Source organism: Oncorhynchus clarkii, chromosome 9 (genome assembly GCF_045791955.1).
Source record: "Oncorhynchus clarkii lewisi isolate Uvic-CL-2024 chromosome 9, UVic_Ocla_1.0, whole genome shotgun sequence".
Lineage (NCBI taxonomy): Eukaryota > Metazoa > Chordata > Actinopteri > Salmoniformes > Salmonidae > Oncorhynchus > Oncorhynchus clarkii.
In genome coordinates this window covers 75,723,354-75,742,545 of record NC_092155.1, presented here as the reverse complement: position 1 = coordinate 75,742,545, position 19,192 = coordinate 75,723,354, and the positions used below count along the sequence as shown (strand labels likewise).

The 19,192-nt window shown below is 45.4% G+C and overlaps 1 protein-coding gene across 1 annotated transcript; it reads left to right on the top strand.

Annotated features, from left to right (window-relative positions):
• Nucleotides 1-2,512: 2,512 nt before the first annotated feature.
• Nucleotides 2,513-6,715, top strand: LOC139417424 (small ribosomal subunit protein eS21). Its single transcript, XM_071166704.1, has 5 exons — nt 2,513-2,607; nt 2,826-2,889; nt 4,480-4,551; nt 5,467-5,522; nt 6,656-6,715. Exons 1-5 carry the CDS (start codon nt 2,558-2,560, stop codon nt 6,663-6,665), a joined length of 252 nt encoding a protein of 83 aa, XP_071022805.1. The 5' UTR covers nt 2,513-2,557; the 3' UTR covers nt 6,666-6,715.
• The last annotated feature ends 12,477 nt before the right edge of the window (nt 6,716-19,192 follow it).

Here is a 19,192-nt window from a genome sequence, read left to right as displayed (position 1 = left end):
AAACATTTCATCATTTGATTCAGGTCTAGTGTGATTTGAGGCAACAAAAAAAAAGAAGCTAAAATTAGCGAGCTAGCTTTAGCTAATATTGGTACATCATCAAATGTACTTCTGTTGAAACGTGACAAAACAAAGGCTACAAAACATTTCCATACACACAACAGCTGTTAGATACTGCTACCTGACAGACAGCGAGAGGGGATGAAACAACGGCTAACGTAACATGTCATTTGCACTGGGAATACATTTTTAAAAAACTTCTGTCAAACAGCAGTTACCTTGCCCGCTAGATCAGTCAACTAAAGAGTAGCCAGTTTCTGCTATGCTTGCTATTACAACTCGGAGAACAAAAGCGCAGACAGCAGCTGCCTCTGATCATCTTTCCCATGCTGGTCCTATACGTCAGCCTTTCAGAAGCTTTGCCTTCACACAACCTGCCTGCACAAGATGTGGTGTCCATGTGGTCCTGCTTAAACCGAAAAACAGCCTACTCGACAGCTCTGAGGTGTCCACATGGTCCTAAAGCACACCGTCCGTGTTTATATCACAGTGCAATTCTAAAACTGGGGGGAGGGGAAAAAAATACTGTTTCAGAATGTGGAGGGGTCATGTCCCCCCTGTCCCCAGTGAAAGTTGCGCCCCTGCCAGGCAGTTCTCAGAGGAAAGCCCTAAAAAAAGGTTTTAAGACTCCAGCCACCCAAGTCATAGACTGTTCTCTCTGCTACTGCATGGCAAGCTGCACTGATGGAAGTCTGGAACCAACAGGACCCTGAACAGCTTCTTCTCCAAGCCATTAGATGGCTAAATAGTGAGTCCAGGTAACTATTTAACTATCTGCATTAACCCTTTTTACACCAACTCTTTTGTCTCAGCACATACACTGCTGCTACTGTTTATCGGTCACTTTACCAAGTTACTCATTGTGTATTTATTATGACCTGTTTTATGTTTCAATTATTTCTATATTTTCTTTCTCTCTGCATTGTTGTGAACGGCCTGTAAGTAAGCATTTCATTGCTAGTCTACAACTGTTGTTAACAAAGCAAATAAAATTTGATTTGAAATGTTTATTTGACCACCCTGTGAAGTTCATCTGTAGCCTAATAAACTGTAGTTTCCCCGAGTCTTAGTGGGAGTACCACACACCATATCATCTCGTGACTCCAAATGTACTTTGATATGATGGTTGTATCAATATTTTCGCATAAATCCGTTTCCACCATAATTTCTAGCGTAATTGTTTTTACCATCACAAAAAGATCCCACCATGTCAAACGAACAAATTATCTGTCGGCATTTATAACATTTTACCGAAACTTAATGTTTCCATTACAGCTGTGATTTCTTTTATATATGGTATGACTCGCGTAACGTAGTTTGTGGATCATTGTATTTAATTTTTTTGTAACAATATTTGCACAAAAGCCAAGTTTTGGTTTTTAATGTTTCCGTACGGAAGTAATTACTTGCGACACCGGTACCAGAAGATTTAACATCCGGTAGCGACGTTCTCTCTTTCCTGTCAGCCATTTGTGATAAAAGGTGAGAGAAAGATTTTCTCTGTTGTACGAATACAAAAATACTGTACTTTCACGAACCATAGCGGCCCAATAGGTAAAAAATATATATTGCGAAGCATCTCCGCTAACGGCAGTGCTTTATTTATTTTGAATGTTGTCGTTATTTTGGCACATTTATGGTGAAAAAAGTCGGCCGCTGTGCCCGCCACATGCTGGATGCTTCGGCGTCAACGCAAATGTTCACATGGCTTCGTATTTGCTTATGAACGTCTCCCCTCTCCACCAGAGATTGTTTAATCAATTCTGATATTTAATAAGCGCATTATTTTTCCCAGCCTAACGTTGCCATGCAAACGAGAAATGTTGAGCTTGACTAACTAACACGTTAACACATTAAGCTAGCTAGCTAATTGCTCTATACTAGCTAATGTAGTAAAAACATTTTTTTTTAAAGTTTTTATTTAACTAGGCAAGTCAGTTAAGAACATTCTTATTTACAATGACGGCCTATGAACATAATTAATAAATATTAGGACGAGAAATGTCGCAAGTCCGGCGTATAAATCTATATTTGATGGATGTATAGACTATATGGGAAAGGGGGGTGCCTCGTCAGTTCTCCAACTGAAATGTTTCTACCAGGTTTAACCCCGGGGGGGGAGGCTGCCTGCCTTAATCGACATCCACCTGCTCCCGGGGAACAGCGGGTTTACCTCGTCAGCTCGGGGACTATGTTACCATATGGATAGAATATATACTATATCTGAAGAATGGTATCGGTACAGCAATAGTTAAATAGCATAGGCCTTGACTAGAATACAGTGTTTACATATGAAGTGGGTAAAACGGTATGTGGTAATTAAAGGGACCAGTGTTCCATGACTTTGTACATAGGGCAGCAGTCGCTAAGGTGGTGTGTGACAGGGCAGGGTGCTGAACTTCTGTGTGGTGCAAGCTAGCTGATTAATAGCTCATCTTTTTCTCTGCTACTCACAGATCGAGTGACCGATCATCATCACCAAAAAAAAAAAAACAGAATGCAGAACGACGCTGGTGAATTCGTGGACCTGTACGTCCCACGTAAATGGTGAGTCCCTCCTGGTGCCACACCTGGAACGAAACAAGCCTACGGTAACGAGCAACGTTAGACGTTTGTGTAATGGATAGATAGTTGGTTTCATAGCTAGATACATAATTTGTGTTGATGAAAGCACTCTAAATGAATTTTGCCCTGTCAACAACATTAGCTAGAGTTCCTGTAAGTCTGATTCTATATGCAACTTGCTATGACCCTGTGTCTTTCAGCTCAGCAAGCAACAGAATCATCGGAGCCAAGGACCACGCCTCTATCCAGATCAACATTGCTGAGGTAATAACTAGTGGCACAAGCTATAGAACTCTATGACTTCATAATGTACTTTAGTGTCTTTGTCTCAAATGACACCCTATTTCCTATGTAATGCACTACTGAAAGTAGTGCACTACGTACAGGATCGGGTTCCATTTGAGCCACACTACAGGAGGTTGGTGGAACCTTAATTAGGGAGGACTGGGCTCGTGGTAATGACTGGAGCGGATTCAGTGGAATGGTATCAAACACATTGGTTAGCAGGTGTTTGATGCCATTCAATTTGCTCGGTTCTGGCCATTTATGAGCCGTCTTCCCCTCAGCAGCCTCCACGGAAACACACCCAGTAGTCTTTCATTGATCTGGGCCCAGTTGCCCCGAAAGCGATGGAAGTTGAGCGTACGCGTGGTTTAACGATGCGTCTTTCCTACAACGGCCCGAAGACGCATTTTCCCAAAACGGCACACAGACAGAACAGCCGCTAAGCGTGTTGTCGGAGCATGTCGATACTGATAGGGTTTAACCTCTACGGGATCTGATAGGATTTAACCTCTACGGGATCTGATAGGATTTAACCTCTACGGGATCTGATAGCATTTAAACTCTACGGGATCTGATAGCATTTAAACTCTACGGGATCTGATAGCATTTAAACTCTACAGGATCTGATAGGATTTTAATAAAAGACAGCTCTGCTACTCAAATCTTACATTTATAATTATTTCACAATACTGACGACTGATCAGCTCCTATAGAGAGAGAACGCGGGTAACCCAAACTCAGTCCTCGGGACCCCAAAGGGTGCACATTTTGGATTTTCCCCTAGCACTAAACGGCTGATTCAAATAATCAACTAATCGGCAAGCTTTGATAGTTTGAGTGAGCTGTGTAGTGTTGGGGGCAAAAACCAAAACGAGGACCGAGTTTGGGAAACGCTGGACTACCACCTGTGGCTGCACATTATGAGACCGTCTACAAAATAGAACTACATTTATTGAACGTGTTTCAATACAGGGATGTAAACTTTCCAGTGATATTCGCCGTTTGAATTTTAAAATGGGTTATCCACATGAATCGTGTAGATCCTGGGATGGTGGGGGGGGTACGAGGTACGATCTGATCACTCAGACGACAAGACGCTCGATTAACGGCGTTAACCTTTTTTTTTTATAACATTTTAAAGCTGACGGCACTTTTCATGGGCTACTTAGTATAAGAGAGGGCGATTTTTTTTAAACAAGTAGTACAATAGAAAACGAAGCTTAGCGTAGCTAGCTAGCTAAATAAAGAGGTTTTTGGAGAAGTGCTCTTAGCTCGCCGGTGGTGTTGTCATCCATCGTTTCCTATGTTTGCAGCCTGCTCATGCTAACTAAATCAGTGACCATGGATCATGAATCTATACGTTATCTGCCAATAAATGGTGAGATTTAAGGCTAAAACATATCGTAAATAACCAGTAACAATGACCCCCAAACAATGTATTGCAGAATTTTGGCATGTTCTAGCAACGGATGCTAGTAGCTTCTCTTTGGCAGGGGGTCAATATTTGGCATGACAGGCCCTCTTCTCCTTATATAACCTCATTGTACTAATTCATTTTTTTTATTGCAGGTTGACAAGGCAACCGGTCGCTTCAATGGCCAGTTCAAGACCTACGCCATCTGCGGTGCCATCCGCAGAATGGTAGGTTTCTCCGCTTTCATGAGGAGTGTGTTGCAAATTTACGACCAGGATTTCTTGGAAAAGTTACTGGAATTTTGCGAACTTACACAAGGCGATGTTGCAGGACGTTGGCAGCCTGGCTTGGCCTGCGGTGGCTCTGTCCTCCTGCGGTGGCTCTGTCCTCCTGCGGTGGCTCTGTCCTCCTGCGGTGGCTCTGTCCTCCTGCGGTGGCTCTGTCCTCCTGCGGTGGCTCTGTCCTCCTGCGGTGGGCTCTGTCCTCCTGCGGTGGCTCTGTCCTCTTGCGGTGGCTCTGTCCTCTTGCGGTGGCTCTGTCCTCTTGCGGTGGCTCTGTCCTCTTGCGGTGGCTCTGTCCTCTTGCGGTGGCTCTGTCCTCTTGCGGTGGCTCTGTCCTCTTGCGGTGGCTCTGTCCTCTTGCGGTGGCTCTGTCCTCTTGCGGTGGGCTCTGTCCTCCTGCGGTGGCTCTGTCCTCCTGCGGTGGCTCTGTCCTCCTGCGGTGGGCTCTGTCCTCCTGCGGCGGCTCTGTCCTCTTGCGGTGGCTCTGTTAACAGATAACTGAGATGGTTTGATGCCATGCTCTCTCCTCCATAGCAAGGTTATAGCTAAACCTCAGACACACCACTGGCATCAACTATCTTTTATCCAGGTACATGAATTATAGAGACCTCTACCCCCCCCCCCCCTTATCTAAAGTCTGGCGTTATCGTGTAGATTCAAGAGAGGAAGCCACTCGCACATTTATCCCTCAAGTCACCATGGCATCATTTGCTATTGTGCATTATCTTCTGTGTGATGGTGTTAACAAATGTGAGGTGTTTGTGTGTGTAATATATATATATATATATGTGTGTGTGTGTGTATATGTATGTATATGTGTGTGAGGAACTATCTAACGGACCCTCCTGTCCCGTCCTGCAGGGCGAGGCCGACGACTCCCTCCTGAGGCTGGCTAAGACCGACAGCATCGTGTCAAAGTAAGTACGTCTCTGCTGTTCTGTGTTCAGCCTGGCGTTTTGTCACGATACCAACACGTTTTGACTTAGATACTCGATACCACAACATATGAAGGAGGCCTATTAGCCAACGTCACAGAAGGGCTCTTGGTTCAGACAGATTTGTCATAGTTCATAATCATTACATTTTAAATGTATGCATTAAATGAATCAATCATACAATATTTATTTAGAAAACTACATAATTATATTGGTAATAATTTATTTGAATGGTAAATCTCTCTTGATAAACTGGGTAAATCAAGATGTAGCCACGGTCTAGTCACAATACAGGTGGATTCATGTTCAAATAGGAGTGTGTGAATGAATTGAGTTATTGAGCTTGTTTTTGGGCTGATTTCACGGGGCTACAGACGAAAAACAATCTGTTTCCCTTCCATTTGATACTCATGGACACACTTACTCAACATTTGCAAAAAAAAGAAAAAAGAAGCAATCTGTTCTTTATATAAAAGTGTGCCTGTCTCTTTAACCTCTTACGGATAGGGAGACGCTAGCGTCTCAACTGGCCAATTGCCTGGGGAAATGCAGAGCGCCACATTCAAATAAAACGCTATAAAATTCAAACTGTGATTGGTCAGGCTCTACTAAATTAAACTGTGATTGGTCAGGCTCTACTAAATTAAACTGTGATTGGTCAGGCTCTACTAAATTAAACTGTGATTGGTCAGGCTCTACCTAAATTAAACTGTGATTGGTCAGGCTCTACCTAAATTAAACTGTGATTGGTCAGGCTCTACCTAAATTAAACTGTGATTGGTCAGGCTCTACTAAATTAAACTGTGATTGGTCAGGCTCTACCTAAATTAAACTGTGATTGGTCAGGCTCTACTAAATTAAACTGTGATTGGTCAGGCTCTACTAAATTAAACTGTGATTGGTCAGGCTCTACCTAAATTAAACTGTGATTGGTCAGGCTCTACTAAATTAAACTGTGATTGGTCAGGCTCTACTAAATTAAACTGTGATTGGTCAGGCTCTACCTAAATTAAACTGTGATTGGTCAGGCTCTACTAAATTAAACTGTGATTGGTCAGGCTCCACTACTGCAACACCCAGATCTAACGCTCTCTTCCTCTCTCTTTTCCTAACAGGAACTTCTAGGAGATGAGCCTCTGGAATCCCTTTGTAAAATAAAAATGAATTAGAATTTGTTTCAAGCGTCATTATTACTCATAGATGATTGGTCTTCACCCCAGTTCATAGTTCCAAACTTTTGGATAAAAAAAAAAAAAGTCTGATTGTCAATGCCTGCTTCCATGCAGGTTGTCAAACACATTTGTGTGTGAAAGATGCCCGCCTCCACGTGAGTGATTTTAGGTGTCTTGAACAAAAATATTAAACGAAACAACATGTCTGGTGAATATGCATGGAAGAACTGGGACGTTTTCTTTTTTGTGTGAATTTTACACCCTTTTCACCCCAATTTCGTGGTATCCAATTGTTTTAGTAATTACTATCTTGTCTCATCGCTACAACTCCCATACGGGCTCGGGAGAGACGAAGGTTGAAAGTCATGCGTCCTCCGATACACAACCCAACCAAGCCGCACTGCTTCTTTAACACAGCGCGCATCCAACCCGGAAGCCAGCCGCACCAATGTGTCGGAGGAAACACCGTGCACCTGGCAACCTTGGTTAGCGTGCACTGCGCCCGGCCCGACACAGGAGTTGCTGGTGCGCGATGAGACAAGGATTTCCCTTCCGGCCAACCCCTCCCTAACCCGGACGACCAATAGGCCAATTGTGCGTCGCCCCACGGACCTCCCGGTTACGACAGAGCCCAGAGTCTCTGGTGTCACAGCCCTTAACCACTGCGCCTGAACAGGGACATTTTCAGCTTCCAGGAATTGTCCAGATCCTTGTGACATGATGCTGTTTATTATCACGCTGAAACATGAGGTGATGGCGGCGTATGAATGGCACGACGACGAGCCTCAGGATCTCGTCACGATATCTCTGTGCATTCAAATTGACATAGATAAAACGCGATTGTGTTCGTTGCCTGTAGCTTATGCCTGCCCCCCATACCATAACCCCATCACTGCCATGGGGGTTACTTCTGTTGACATCAGTTAAGTGCTCACCCACAGGACGCCATACACTTGATCTGCCGATTGGACGTACTGCCAAGTTCCCCCGAAACGACGTTGGAGGCGGCTTATGGTAGAGAAATTAACATTCAATTAGACGACGACAGCTCTGGTGGACATTCCTGCAGTCAGCAGGACTGATTGAACTAAAAAATTACCACTGTTTTACTTTGCAAGAGGCATCTTGTAGAATCATCTGTAGTGCTACATTTTCACCACTAGATGGCACTCCGTGTCAATACATGTTTACCCCTGAAACGTATTTTTATCCCAATTAATGTAGTGTTATCAGGAAATAGAAAACATTTGGACAGAACCTGTCAGCGCGGGATTGGTGTATATGTCCCATAGTCAACATTCCACATTTTAAATTAATCTCAAAATTATAATTGAAAAGGAATGATTGTGTTTATTTAAGTCTTGCGAAGCCATCATTCCAAATCTCGTCTCTTCGCCTCACTAGTGTAAAGTGAATCTCAGAGTGCTAACTGCTAACCTAACCACTCTGAACAGCTGTTTTAGTGTCATTCTGAATGGTGTGGCCTAACTAACGTTTAGGCTATGTTAAGATAACAGGGAGTAATGTAGATAGTCATCACTGTAAACACAGACTTGGTCCGGAGTCCCAACAGCTGATAGCGGACTGCTTTAAAATCTCTCTCGCTGAGGTCAAATTAAAGGACGGATTTTAAAATCTCTCGCTGAGGTAAAATTACATTTTAAATTGGTGTCTGTTCGTTTCCCACGCTCTTTTCCAAACCCTCTCTTCTCTCTCTCTCTGCCTCTTTCTATTTGTCTCTCTCTGTGTGTCCCCCCCCCCCAGGTGAAATGAAATAGCTTAGGTTGGTGAAGCCCTTCATTATTGAGAATGCTGATTACAGCATTAGTCCCTGTCTCTCAGCTCTCTCACAGCCTCCTACATGGGTCTGAGGTCACATGACCTGCAGTCTCACGTCTCATACTTGTCTTTTTAGTCAGGGGTTTAATTGGTTGGAATCAAGTTCGCAGAACAGGCCTGTGTCCCAAATGGGACCCTATTCTCTATTTAGTGCACTAATTCTTACCGGGGCCCAAAGGCTTCTGGTCAGAAGTAGCTCACTATGTAAGGAATTTTACCTGTGACATCTTTTAAAGATGTTGGGATAATTCCCCCTGGAATCTCTGAGGTTTGGTTTAAACAGACTCAATTAGCCATGGAGCTTAGATGCAGTTGAGGGTTTTGGTGGTTAAAGTCTTGATCCCAAATGGCTCCCTGTTTAGCGCACTACTTTTGACCGGATACTTATGGGCCCTGATCAAACACAGTGCACTATATAGGGAATAAGGTGTCATTTGGGAATGACCTGTGTCAGGGATATCAATGGGGAGTGGGGAGAGTAAGAGGCCTCGGTGGGGAGAGTAAGAGGCCTCGGTGGGGAGAGTAAGAGGCCTCGGTGGGGAGAGTAAGAGGCCTCGGTGGGGAGAGTAAGAGGCCTCGGTGGGGAGAGTAAGAGGCCTCGGTGGGGAGAGTAAGAGGAACAGTGGAAACGTTTCCTGTTCCTGTACATACAGCTCTGCGCTGCCCGTTGTCTACTTACCCTACCCGGACCCCACATACCTGCGTCTGAGGGGCGTCGAGGTTGAAGTGAGCTTCTGGGCGCCAGGTAACAGAGGAAGCATTGTCTCAGCCAGAGGCTGGTGAAGGGGCGCTAGGGGATATAATGAGGCCTAAAAAAAATACCTTTGATATGTGTGGGATCTTATCCGTCCATACATGCCCCCAGAGCCTTACGTAGGGTACTTCCCAAATGGCTCCCTAGTTAGTGTATTACTTTTAATTGTCTGGAGCCCCACCCCGGGCCCTGGTTAAAAGGAGTCCACTATATAGAGCAGTGGTAGGCAACCGTCTTCCTGGAGCCCCCCCCCCCCCCCCTTCTAGCTAATCGATCAGTTCAGTGATTTCCCTCAATTCAACACACCTGATCTTCCAGGTCGGTTAAATAATAAAATGAAACATAGCAAGGGCCTCAGGCTGTGTTAAGATAACAGGTTGTCTCTGCGCAGAGTATATAGTTAGTCATCACTGCTATACAGGGCCTCAGGGCAGGGTTGCCTGTCCCTGATATACAGGGCCTTAGGGCAGGGTTGCCTGTCCCTGATATACAGGGCCTTAGGGCAGGGTTGCCTGTCCCTGATATACAGGGCCTTCAGAAAGCATTGACATTGTCCTCGTTTTATTGTGTCACAAAGTGGAATTAAAAGGGATTTAATTGTCTTTTTTTTTGCGTGTGTCAACGATCTACACAAAAAGTGCTTTAATGTCAAAGTGGAGGAAAAATGTTAACATTTGAAAATGTTTTATGAAAAATAAAGCACTATATCTTGATTAGATAAGTATTCAACCCTGAGTCAATACCTCTCACAAATAGAGAGAGGCGGAGAGAGAGAGGCAGAGAGAGAGCGAGGCAGAGAGAGAGGCAGAGAGAGAGCGAGGCAGAGCGAGAGGCAGAGAGAGAGCGAGGCAGAGAGAGCGAGGCGGAGAGAGAAGCTGCAAGATAAAGAGAGAGGAAGCAAGATAAAGAAAAGACAGGCCCCAAGCACCTGTAGGTTTCAGAGACAGGCCCCAGGCATCTGTAGGTTTCAGAGACAGGCCCCAGGCACCTGTAGGTTTCAGAGACAGGCCCCAGGCACCTGTAGGTTTCAGAGACAGGCCCCAGGCACCTGTAGGTTTCAGAGACAGGCTCCAGGCACCTGTATGTTTCAGAGACTGGCCCCAGGCACCTGTAGGTTTCAGAGACAGGCCCCAGGCACCTGTAGGTTTCAGAGACAGGCCCCAGGCACCTGTAGGTTTCATAGACAGGCCCCAAGCACCTGTAGGTTTCAGAGACAGGCCCCAGGCATCTGTAGGTTTCAGAGACAGGCCCCAGGCACCTGTAGGTTTCAGAGACAGGCCCCAGGCACCTGTAGGTTTCAGAGACAGGCCCCAGGCACCTGTAGGTTTCAGAGACAGGCCCCAGGCACCTGTAGGTTTCAGAGACTGGCCCCAGGCACCTGTAGGTTTCAGAGACTGGCCCCAGGCACCTGTAGGTTTCAGAGACTGGCCCCAGGCACCTGTAGGTTTCAGAGACAGGCCCCAGGCACCTGTAGGTTTCAGAGACTGGCCCCAGGCACCTGTAGGTTTCAGAGACAGGCCAGACAGTTGTATTTAGTCTATTCATGATCCAGTTTCTGTTCTGTAGTTTTATTGAGACTGAGGTGTGTGTTACTCGGGCTTGCGTGCTGTCTAACACTCCCACACTACCCATAGGCATCAGATTAACTATATTCTACTGGACTCTATTCTACTGGACTCTGACTCTATTCTACTGGACTCTGACTGTATTCTACTGGACTCTGACTCTATTCTACTGGACTCTGACTGTATTCTACTGGACTCTGACTCTATTCTACTGGACTCTGACTCTATTCTACTGGACTCTGACTGTATTCTACTGGACTCTGACTCTATTCTACTGGACTCTGACTGTATTCTACTGGACTCTGACTCTATTCTACTGGACTCTGACTCTTCTACTGGACTCTGACTATATTCTACTGGACTCTGACTATATTCTACTGGGCTCTGACTCTATTCTACTGGACTCTGACTGTATTCTACTGGGCTCTGACTCTATTCTACTGGACTCTGACTGTATTCTACTGGACTCTGACTCTATTCTACTGGACTCTGACTCTATTCTACTGGACTCTGACTGTATTCTACTGGACTCTGACTCTATTCTAGTGGACTGACTATATTCTACTGGGCTCTGACTCTATTCTACTGGACTCTGACTGTATTCTACTGGACTCTGACTCTATTCTACTGGACTCTGACTCTATTCTACTGGACTCTGACTGTATTCTACTGGACTCTGACTCTATTCTACTGGACTCTGACTGTATTCTACTGGACTCTGACTCTATTCTACTGGACTCTGACTCTTCTACTGGACTCTGACTATATTCTACTGGACTCTGACTATATTCTACTGGACTCTGACTCTTCTACTGGACTCTGACTATATTCTACTGGACTCTGACTCTATTCTACTGGACTCTGACTATATTCTACTGGACTCTGACTATATTCTACTGGACTCTGACTCTATTCTAGTGGACTCTGACTCTTCTACTGGACTCTGACTCTTCTACTGGACTCTGACTATATTCTACTGGACTCTGACTCTATTCTACTGGACTCTGACTCTTCTACTGGACTCTGACTATATTCTACTGGACTCTGACTCTATTCTACTGGACTCTGACTATATTCTACTGGACTCTGACTCTTCTACTGGACTCTGACTATATTCTACTGGACTCTGACTATATTCTACTGGGCTCTGACTCTATTCTACTGGACTCTGACTGTATTCTACTGGGCTCTGACTCTATTCTACTGGACTCTGACTGTATTCTACTGGACTCTGACTCTATTCTACTGGACTCTGACTCTATTCTACTGGACTCTGACTGTATTCTACTGGACTCTGACTCTATTCTAGTGGACTCTGACTATATTCTACTGGGCTCTGACTCTATTCTACTGGACTCTGACTGTATTCTACTGGACTCTGACTCTATTCTACTGGACTCTGACTCTATTCTACTGGACTCTGACTGTATTCTACTGGACTCTGACTCTATTCTACTGGACTCTGACTGTATTCTACTGGACTCTGACTCTATTCTACTGGACTCTGACTCTTCTACTGGACTCTGACTATATTCTACTGGACTCTGACTATATTCTACTGGACTCTGACTCTTCTACTGGACTCTGACTATATTCTACTGGACTCTGACTCTATTCTACTGGACTCTGACTATATTCTACTGGACTCTGACTATATTCTACTGGACTCTGACTCTATTCTAGTGGACTCTGACTCTATTCTACTGGACTCTGACTCTTCTACTGGACTCTGACTATATTCTACTGGACTCTGACTCTATTCTACTGGACTCTGACTCTATTCTACTGGACTCTGACTCTATTCTACTGGACTCTGACTATATTCTACTGGACTCTGACTCTATTCTACTGGACTCTGACTCTATTCTACTGGACTCTGGCTCTATTCTACTGGACTCTGACTATTCTACTGGACTCTGACTCTATTCTACTGGACTCTGACTATTCTACTGGACTCTGACTCTATTCTACTGGACTCTATTCTACTGGACTCTGACTCTTCTACTGGACTCTGACTCTTCTACTGGACTCTGACTATATTCTACTGGACTCTGACTCTATTCTACTGGACTCTGACTATATTCTACTGGACTCTGACTCTATTCTACTGGACTCTGGCTCTATTCTACTGGACTCTGACTATTCTACTGGACTCTGACTCTATTCTACTGGACTCTATTCTACTGGACTCTGACTCTATTCTACTGGGCTCTGACTCTATTCTACTGGGCTCTGACTCTATTCTACTGGACTCTGGCACCTGTAGGTTTCAGAGACAGGCCCCAGGCACCTGTAGGTTTCAGAGACAGGACCCAGGCACCTGTAGGTTTCAGAGACTGGCCCCAGGCACCTGTAGGTTTCAGAGACTGGCCCCAGGCACCTGTAGGTTTCAGAGACTGGCCCCAGGCACCTGTAGGTTTCAGAGACTGGCCCCAGGCACCTGTAGGTTTCAGAGACAGGCCCCAGGCACCTGTAGGTTTCAGAGACTGGCCCCAGGCACCTGTAGGTTTCAGAGACAGGCCAGACAGTTGTATTTAGTCTATTCATGATCCAGTTTCTGTTCTGTAGTTTTATTGAGACTGAGGTGTGTGTTACTCGGGCTTGCGTGCTGTCTAACACTCCCACACTACCCATAGGCATCAGATTAACTATATTCTACTGGACTCTATTCTACTGGACTCTGACTCTATTCTACTGGACTCTGACTGTATTCTACTGGACTCTGACTCTATTCTACTGGACTCTGACTGTATTCTACTGGACTCTGACTCTATTCTACTGGACTCTGACTCTATTCTACTGGACTCTGACTGTATTCTACTGGACTCTGACTCTATTCTACTGGACTCTGACTGTATTCTACTGGACTCTGACTCTATTCTACTGGACTCTGACTCTTCTACTGGACTCTGACTATATTCTACTGGACTCTGACTATATTCTACTGGGCTCTGACTCTATTCTACTGGACTCTGACTGTATTCTACTGGGCTCTGACTCTATTCTACTGGACTCTGACTGTATTCTACTGGACTCTGACTCTATTCTACTGGACTCTGACTCTATTCTACTGGACTCTGACTGTATTCTACTGGACTCTGACTCTATTCTAGTGGACTGACTATATTCTACTGGGCTCTGACTCTATTCTACTGGACTCTGACTGTATTCTACTGGACTCTGACTCTATTCTACTGGACTCTGACTCTATTCTACTGGACTCTGACTGTATTCTACTGGACTCTGACTCTATTCTACTGGACTCTGACTGTATTCTACTGGACTCTGACTCTATTCTACTGGACTCTGACTCTTCTACTGGACTCTGACTATATTCTACTGGACTCTGACTATATTCTACTGGACTCTGACTCTTCTACTGGACTCTGACTATATTCTACTGGACTCTGACTCTATTCTACTGGACTCTGACTATATTCTACTGGACTCTGACTATATTCTACTGGACTCTGACTCTATTCTAGTGGACTCTGACTCTTCTACTGGACTCTGACTCTTCTACTGGACTCTGACTATATTCTACTGGACTCTGACTCTATTCTACTGGACTCTGACTCTTCTACTGGACTCTGACTATATTCTACTGGACTCTGACTCTATTCTACTGGACTCTGACTATATTCTACTGGACTCTGACTCTTCTACTGGACTCTGACTATATTCTACTGGACTCTGACTATATTCTACTGGGCTCTGACTCTATTCTACTGGACTCTGACTGTATTCTACTGGGCTCTGACTCTATTCTACTGGACTCTGACTGTATTCTACTGGACTCTGACTCTATTCTACTGGACTCTGACTCTATTCTACTGGACTCTGACTGTATTCTACTGGACTCTGACTCTATTCTAGTGGACTCTGACTATATTCTACTGGGCTCTGACTCTATTCTACTGGACTCTGACTGTATTCTACTGGACTCTGACTCTATTCTACTGGACTCTGACTCTATTCTACTGGACTCTGACTGTATTCTACTGGACTCTGACTCTATTCTACTGGACTCTGACTGTATTCTACTGGACTCTGACTCTATTCTACTGGACTCTGACTCTTCTACTGGACTCTGACTATATTCTACTGGACTCTGACTATATTCTACTGGACTCTGACTCTTCTACTGGACTCTGACTATATTCTACTGGACTCTGACTCTATTCTACTGGACTCTGACTATATTCTACTGGACTCTGACTATATTCTACTGGACTCTGACTCTATTCTACTGGACTCTGACTCTATTCTACTGGACTCTGACTCTTCTACTGGACTCTGACTATATTCTACTGGACTCTGACTCTATTCTACTGGACTCTGACTCTTCTACTGGACTCTGACTCTATTCTACTGGACTCTGACTATATTCTACTGGACTCTGACTCTATTCTACTGGACTCTGACTCTATTCTACTGGACTCTGGCTCTATTCTACTGGACTCTGACTATTCTACTGGACTCTGACTCTATTCTACTGGACTCTGACTATTCTACTGGACTCTGACTCTATTCTACTGGACTCTATTCTACTGGACTCTGACTCTTCTACTGGACTCTGACTCTTCTACTGGACTCTGACTATATTCTACTGGACTCTGACTCTATTCTACTGGACTCTGACTATATTCTACTGGACTCTGACTCTATTCTACTGGACTCTGGCTCTATTCTACTGGACTCTGACTATTCTACTGGACTCTGACTCTATTCTACTGGACTCTATTCTACTGGACTCTGACTCTATTCTACTGGGCTCTGACTCTATTCTACTGGGCTCTGACTCTATTCTACTGGACTCTGGCTCTATTCTACTGGACTCTGACTCTATTCTACTGGACTCTGACTCTATTCTACTGGACTCTGACTCTATTCTACTGGACTCTGACTCTATTCTACTGGACTCTGACTATATTCTGCTGGACTCTGACTCTATTCTACTGGACTCTGACTCTATTCTACTGGACTCTGACTCTATTCTACTGGAAACATTGATTCCACTTCACTTTCAGTTCAGTTTCTCATCCTGCCGGTATTGATCATGTGGTCGAGCGCCAAGGTGGTGGGTTCAATTCCCCCCAGGGATCACAACACACACAAACGTGTCTGCTAAGTGGTATACTGTCTGACAATGTGGTTTGATTCGGGCTTCTATCTAATCACGTTTCCTATGTCTTGTCTAGTGACTTCACTTAGTGAGTTCTCTACAGGGTTACGCTTATTCTGCTGTCCAATCTCAAACCATTGTATGACACAGCGTTTCCCCTTGGGGTCCCCCAGGACCGATTCTGGGTAAAAACACTGGTTTAAAATAGCTTCTCTATATTAAACTATCTGTCATCTGATAATTGCCGTCAGCGTTATTCTCCTGTCAGCAGGAAAGCCTCAGGGTTAAGGAGATGTTGAGGTATGCACTGCCTGAGATGGATGACATCATCCTGTCTTTATTTACGGATGGAAGAGGAGAAGATAGGAGAGAGTTCATGCTGACTGATGTGACAGGATGTTTCCATGGAGCATTGCTCACCACACGATGCACCCAGGGAAAGAGAGAGGGAGAGAGAGAGGCACACAGAAAGGTGGGATCTATGGCCCTCTACACATCCCTCTGATACTCCCTCTCTACCTCTTTCTTGACCTCCTTTTCACTCTACTGCTCTTTCATTCTCTCTTTCTCACCCTCTTTTATTCCCTCTCTCCACCTTTACTTCACTCCCTTTCTCTAGAGAGAGAGAGACTGTTGGATCCTTTCTGTTGGATCCTTTCTCTAGAGAGAGAGACTGTTGGATCCTTTCTCTAGAGAGAGAGAGACTGTTGGATCCTTTCTCTAGAGAGAGAGACTGTTGGATCCTTTCTCTAGAGAGAGAGACTGTTGGATCCTTTCTTTAGAGAGAGAGAGACTGTTGGATCCTTTCTCTAGAGAGAGAGAGACTGTTGGACCCTGTACTATCCCCTGACTCCTGACCCCCTCACCCCTTTACATTGCTCTCTCTCTCTTTTTTCATACTCTGTCTCAGCTTTTCTTTCACTCTGTTTCATTCTCTCTCTTTCTCTACCTCTTTTCTCACTCTGTCATGGAAGAGAGGGGAGGGCGACTGGAGAGGAGAGGGGAGGGCGACTGGAGAGGAGAGGGCAACTGGAGAGGAGAGGGGGTAGAGGAGAGGGGAGGGCGACTGGAGAGGAGAGGGGAGGGCGACTGGAGAGGAGAGGAGAGGGGAGGGGGGAGGGGAGGGCGACTGGAGAGGAGAGGGGAGGGCGACTGGAGAGGAGAGGAGAGGGGATGGCGACTGGAGAGGAGAGGGGAGGGCGACTGGAGAGGGGAGGGCGACTGGAGAGGAGAGGAGAGGGCGACTGGAGATGAGAGGGGAGGGGAGGGGAGGGCGACTGGAGAGGAGAGGAGAGGGGAGGGCGACTGGAGAGGAGAGGAGAGGGGAGGGCGACTGGAGAGGAGATGGCTCCTCACTACTCTGAAGTGACATGGGCACTAGTCTTAAGAGGCTCTCTCCTCCCTCCTTCCCTTCCATCCTTCCTTTCCCTCCTTCCCTTCTTCCCTTCCATCCTTCCTTTCCCTCCTTCCCTTCCATCTTTCCTTTCCCTCCTTCCCTTCTTCCCTTCCATCCTTCCTTTCCCTCCTTCCCTTCTTCCCTTCCATCCTTCCCTTCCCTTCTTCCTTTCCATCTTTCCTTTCCCTCCTTCCCTTCTTCCCTTCCATCCTTCCCTTCCCTTCTTCCTTTCCATCTTTCCTTTCCCTCCTTCCCTTCTTCCCCTTCCATCCTTCCTCCTTTCTTCCCTTCCTTCACTTACTCGTAGGAGGTACCGTATCCCAAATGCCACCCTATTCCCTACACTGTGTACTACTTTTGACCAGAGACATATGGATACCATGTAGGGAATAGGGATCCGTTTGGGAAGCCACAGTCTCCAATTCTTCCTCCTACGCCCCTGCCACCTCCTCTTGAAGTGAAGTTTACTCTCTAAACCTTTAAAGTAAATTGTGACACGTGGATGACACTTCCCTCATCCACGTGTAGCGGGACCTTCTGTCTTAAACCCCAATGTGTCTCCCTCAAACATATTCCGAATGTCACTTTCCTTATATAGTGCACTACTTTAGACTACTTTGTGCACTACTTTTTCCGAATGTCACATTCCTTATATAGTGCACTACTTTAGACCAGGGCCTAGCACCCTATTCCTTATATAGTGCACTACTTTAGACCAGAGCCCCATGGCACCCTATTCCCTATATAGTGCACTACTTTAAACCAGAGCCCTATGGCACCCTATTCCCTATATAGTGCACTACTTTAGACCAGGGCCTAGCACCCTATTCCCTATATAGTGCACTACTTTTGACCAGGGCCCCGTAGGGCTCTATATAAGGGCCATTTGGGATGCCCCCCCATCCCCAGTCAGGAATGTTGTTGTTTATCAATGTTGCATTAGCACATTGACTAGAGAACTTCCTAAATCAACCCTGCTGGCTGACCTCCGGTAGTCTGCTGTGATACTGCTCAGCCAGAGGTCATAGGTCAACGTGTGTATGGGAGATGGCGTGTGTGTGTTGGCAGACAGCGGAGACGGGGCTTCCCTACTCCCTATACCTTTCTCCTTGAGATGTCGACTCCTTCATTCATCCTCAAATGATTTAATTGGTCCAAGAAATATGGTGGAAGCTCTCTCTTAGCCCGTGCATACACCAATGCAATGCGTCTAAAATCCAATAAAGAGAAAGTGAAAAGTGGTAGGGAATGGAGAAGTGAAGACATGTGGCCACAGCTTCCAATGGACCATATAATCCATAGTACAGGGCAGCACACTGTCCTCAGACTAACCTTGTCCCCGGGCTATTGCGCACAACATTATCCATTCAGAGTTGGCCTTAGTGGAAGTGGCCATAGGGATGGGAGTGACTATGGGAGTGACTATGGGAGTGACCTTACTGAGTAAAGTATTTGTCATCGTTTAATTTTTGCGAATCAAACGACTGCGAGGCGTGGCAGGAACTTGTGGTGTGCTAGCAAAAACATTCCCCCCCCTGGCCTCAAAGGGAGAAAAAACAATAGGCCCTACCTTCCTGCTAGATGCTAGCTAATTAGCAAAGGACATAGCTAGCTAGATAATTAACAAAGGACATAGGTAGCTAACTAATTAGCAAAGGGCATAGGTAGCTAGCTAATTAGCAAAGGACACAGCTAGCTAGCTAGCTAATTAGCAAAGGACATAGCTAGCTAGATAATTAGCAAAGGACACAGCTAGCTATATAATTAGCAAAGGACACGGCTAGCTAGCTAATTAGCAAAA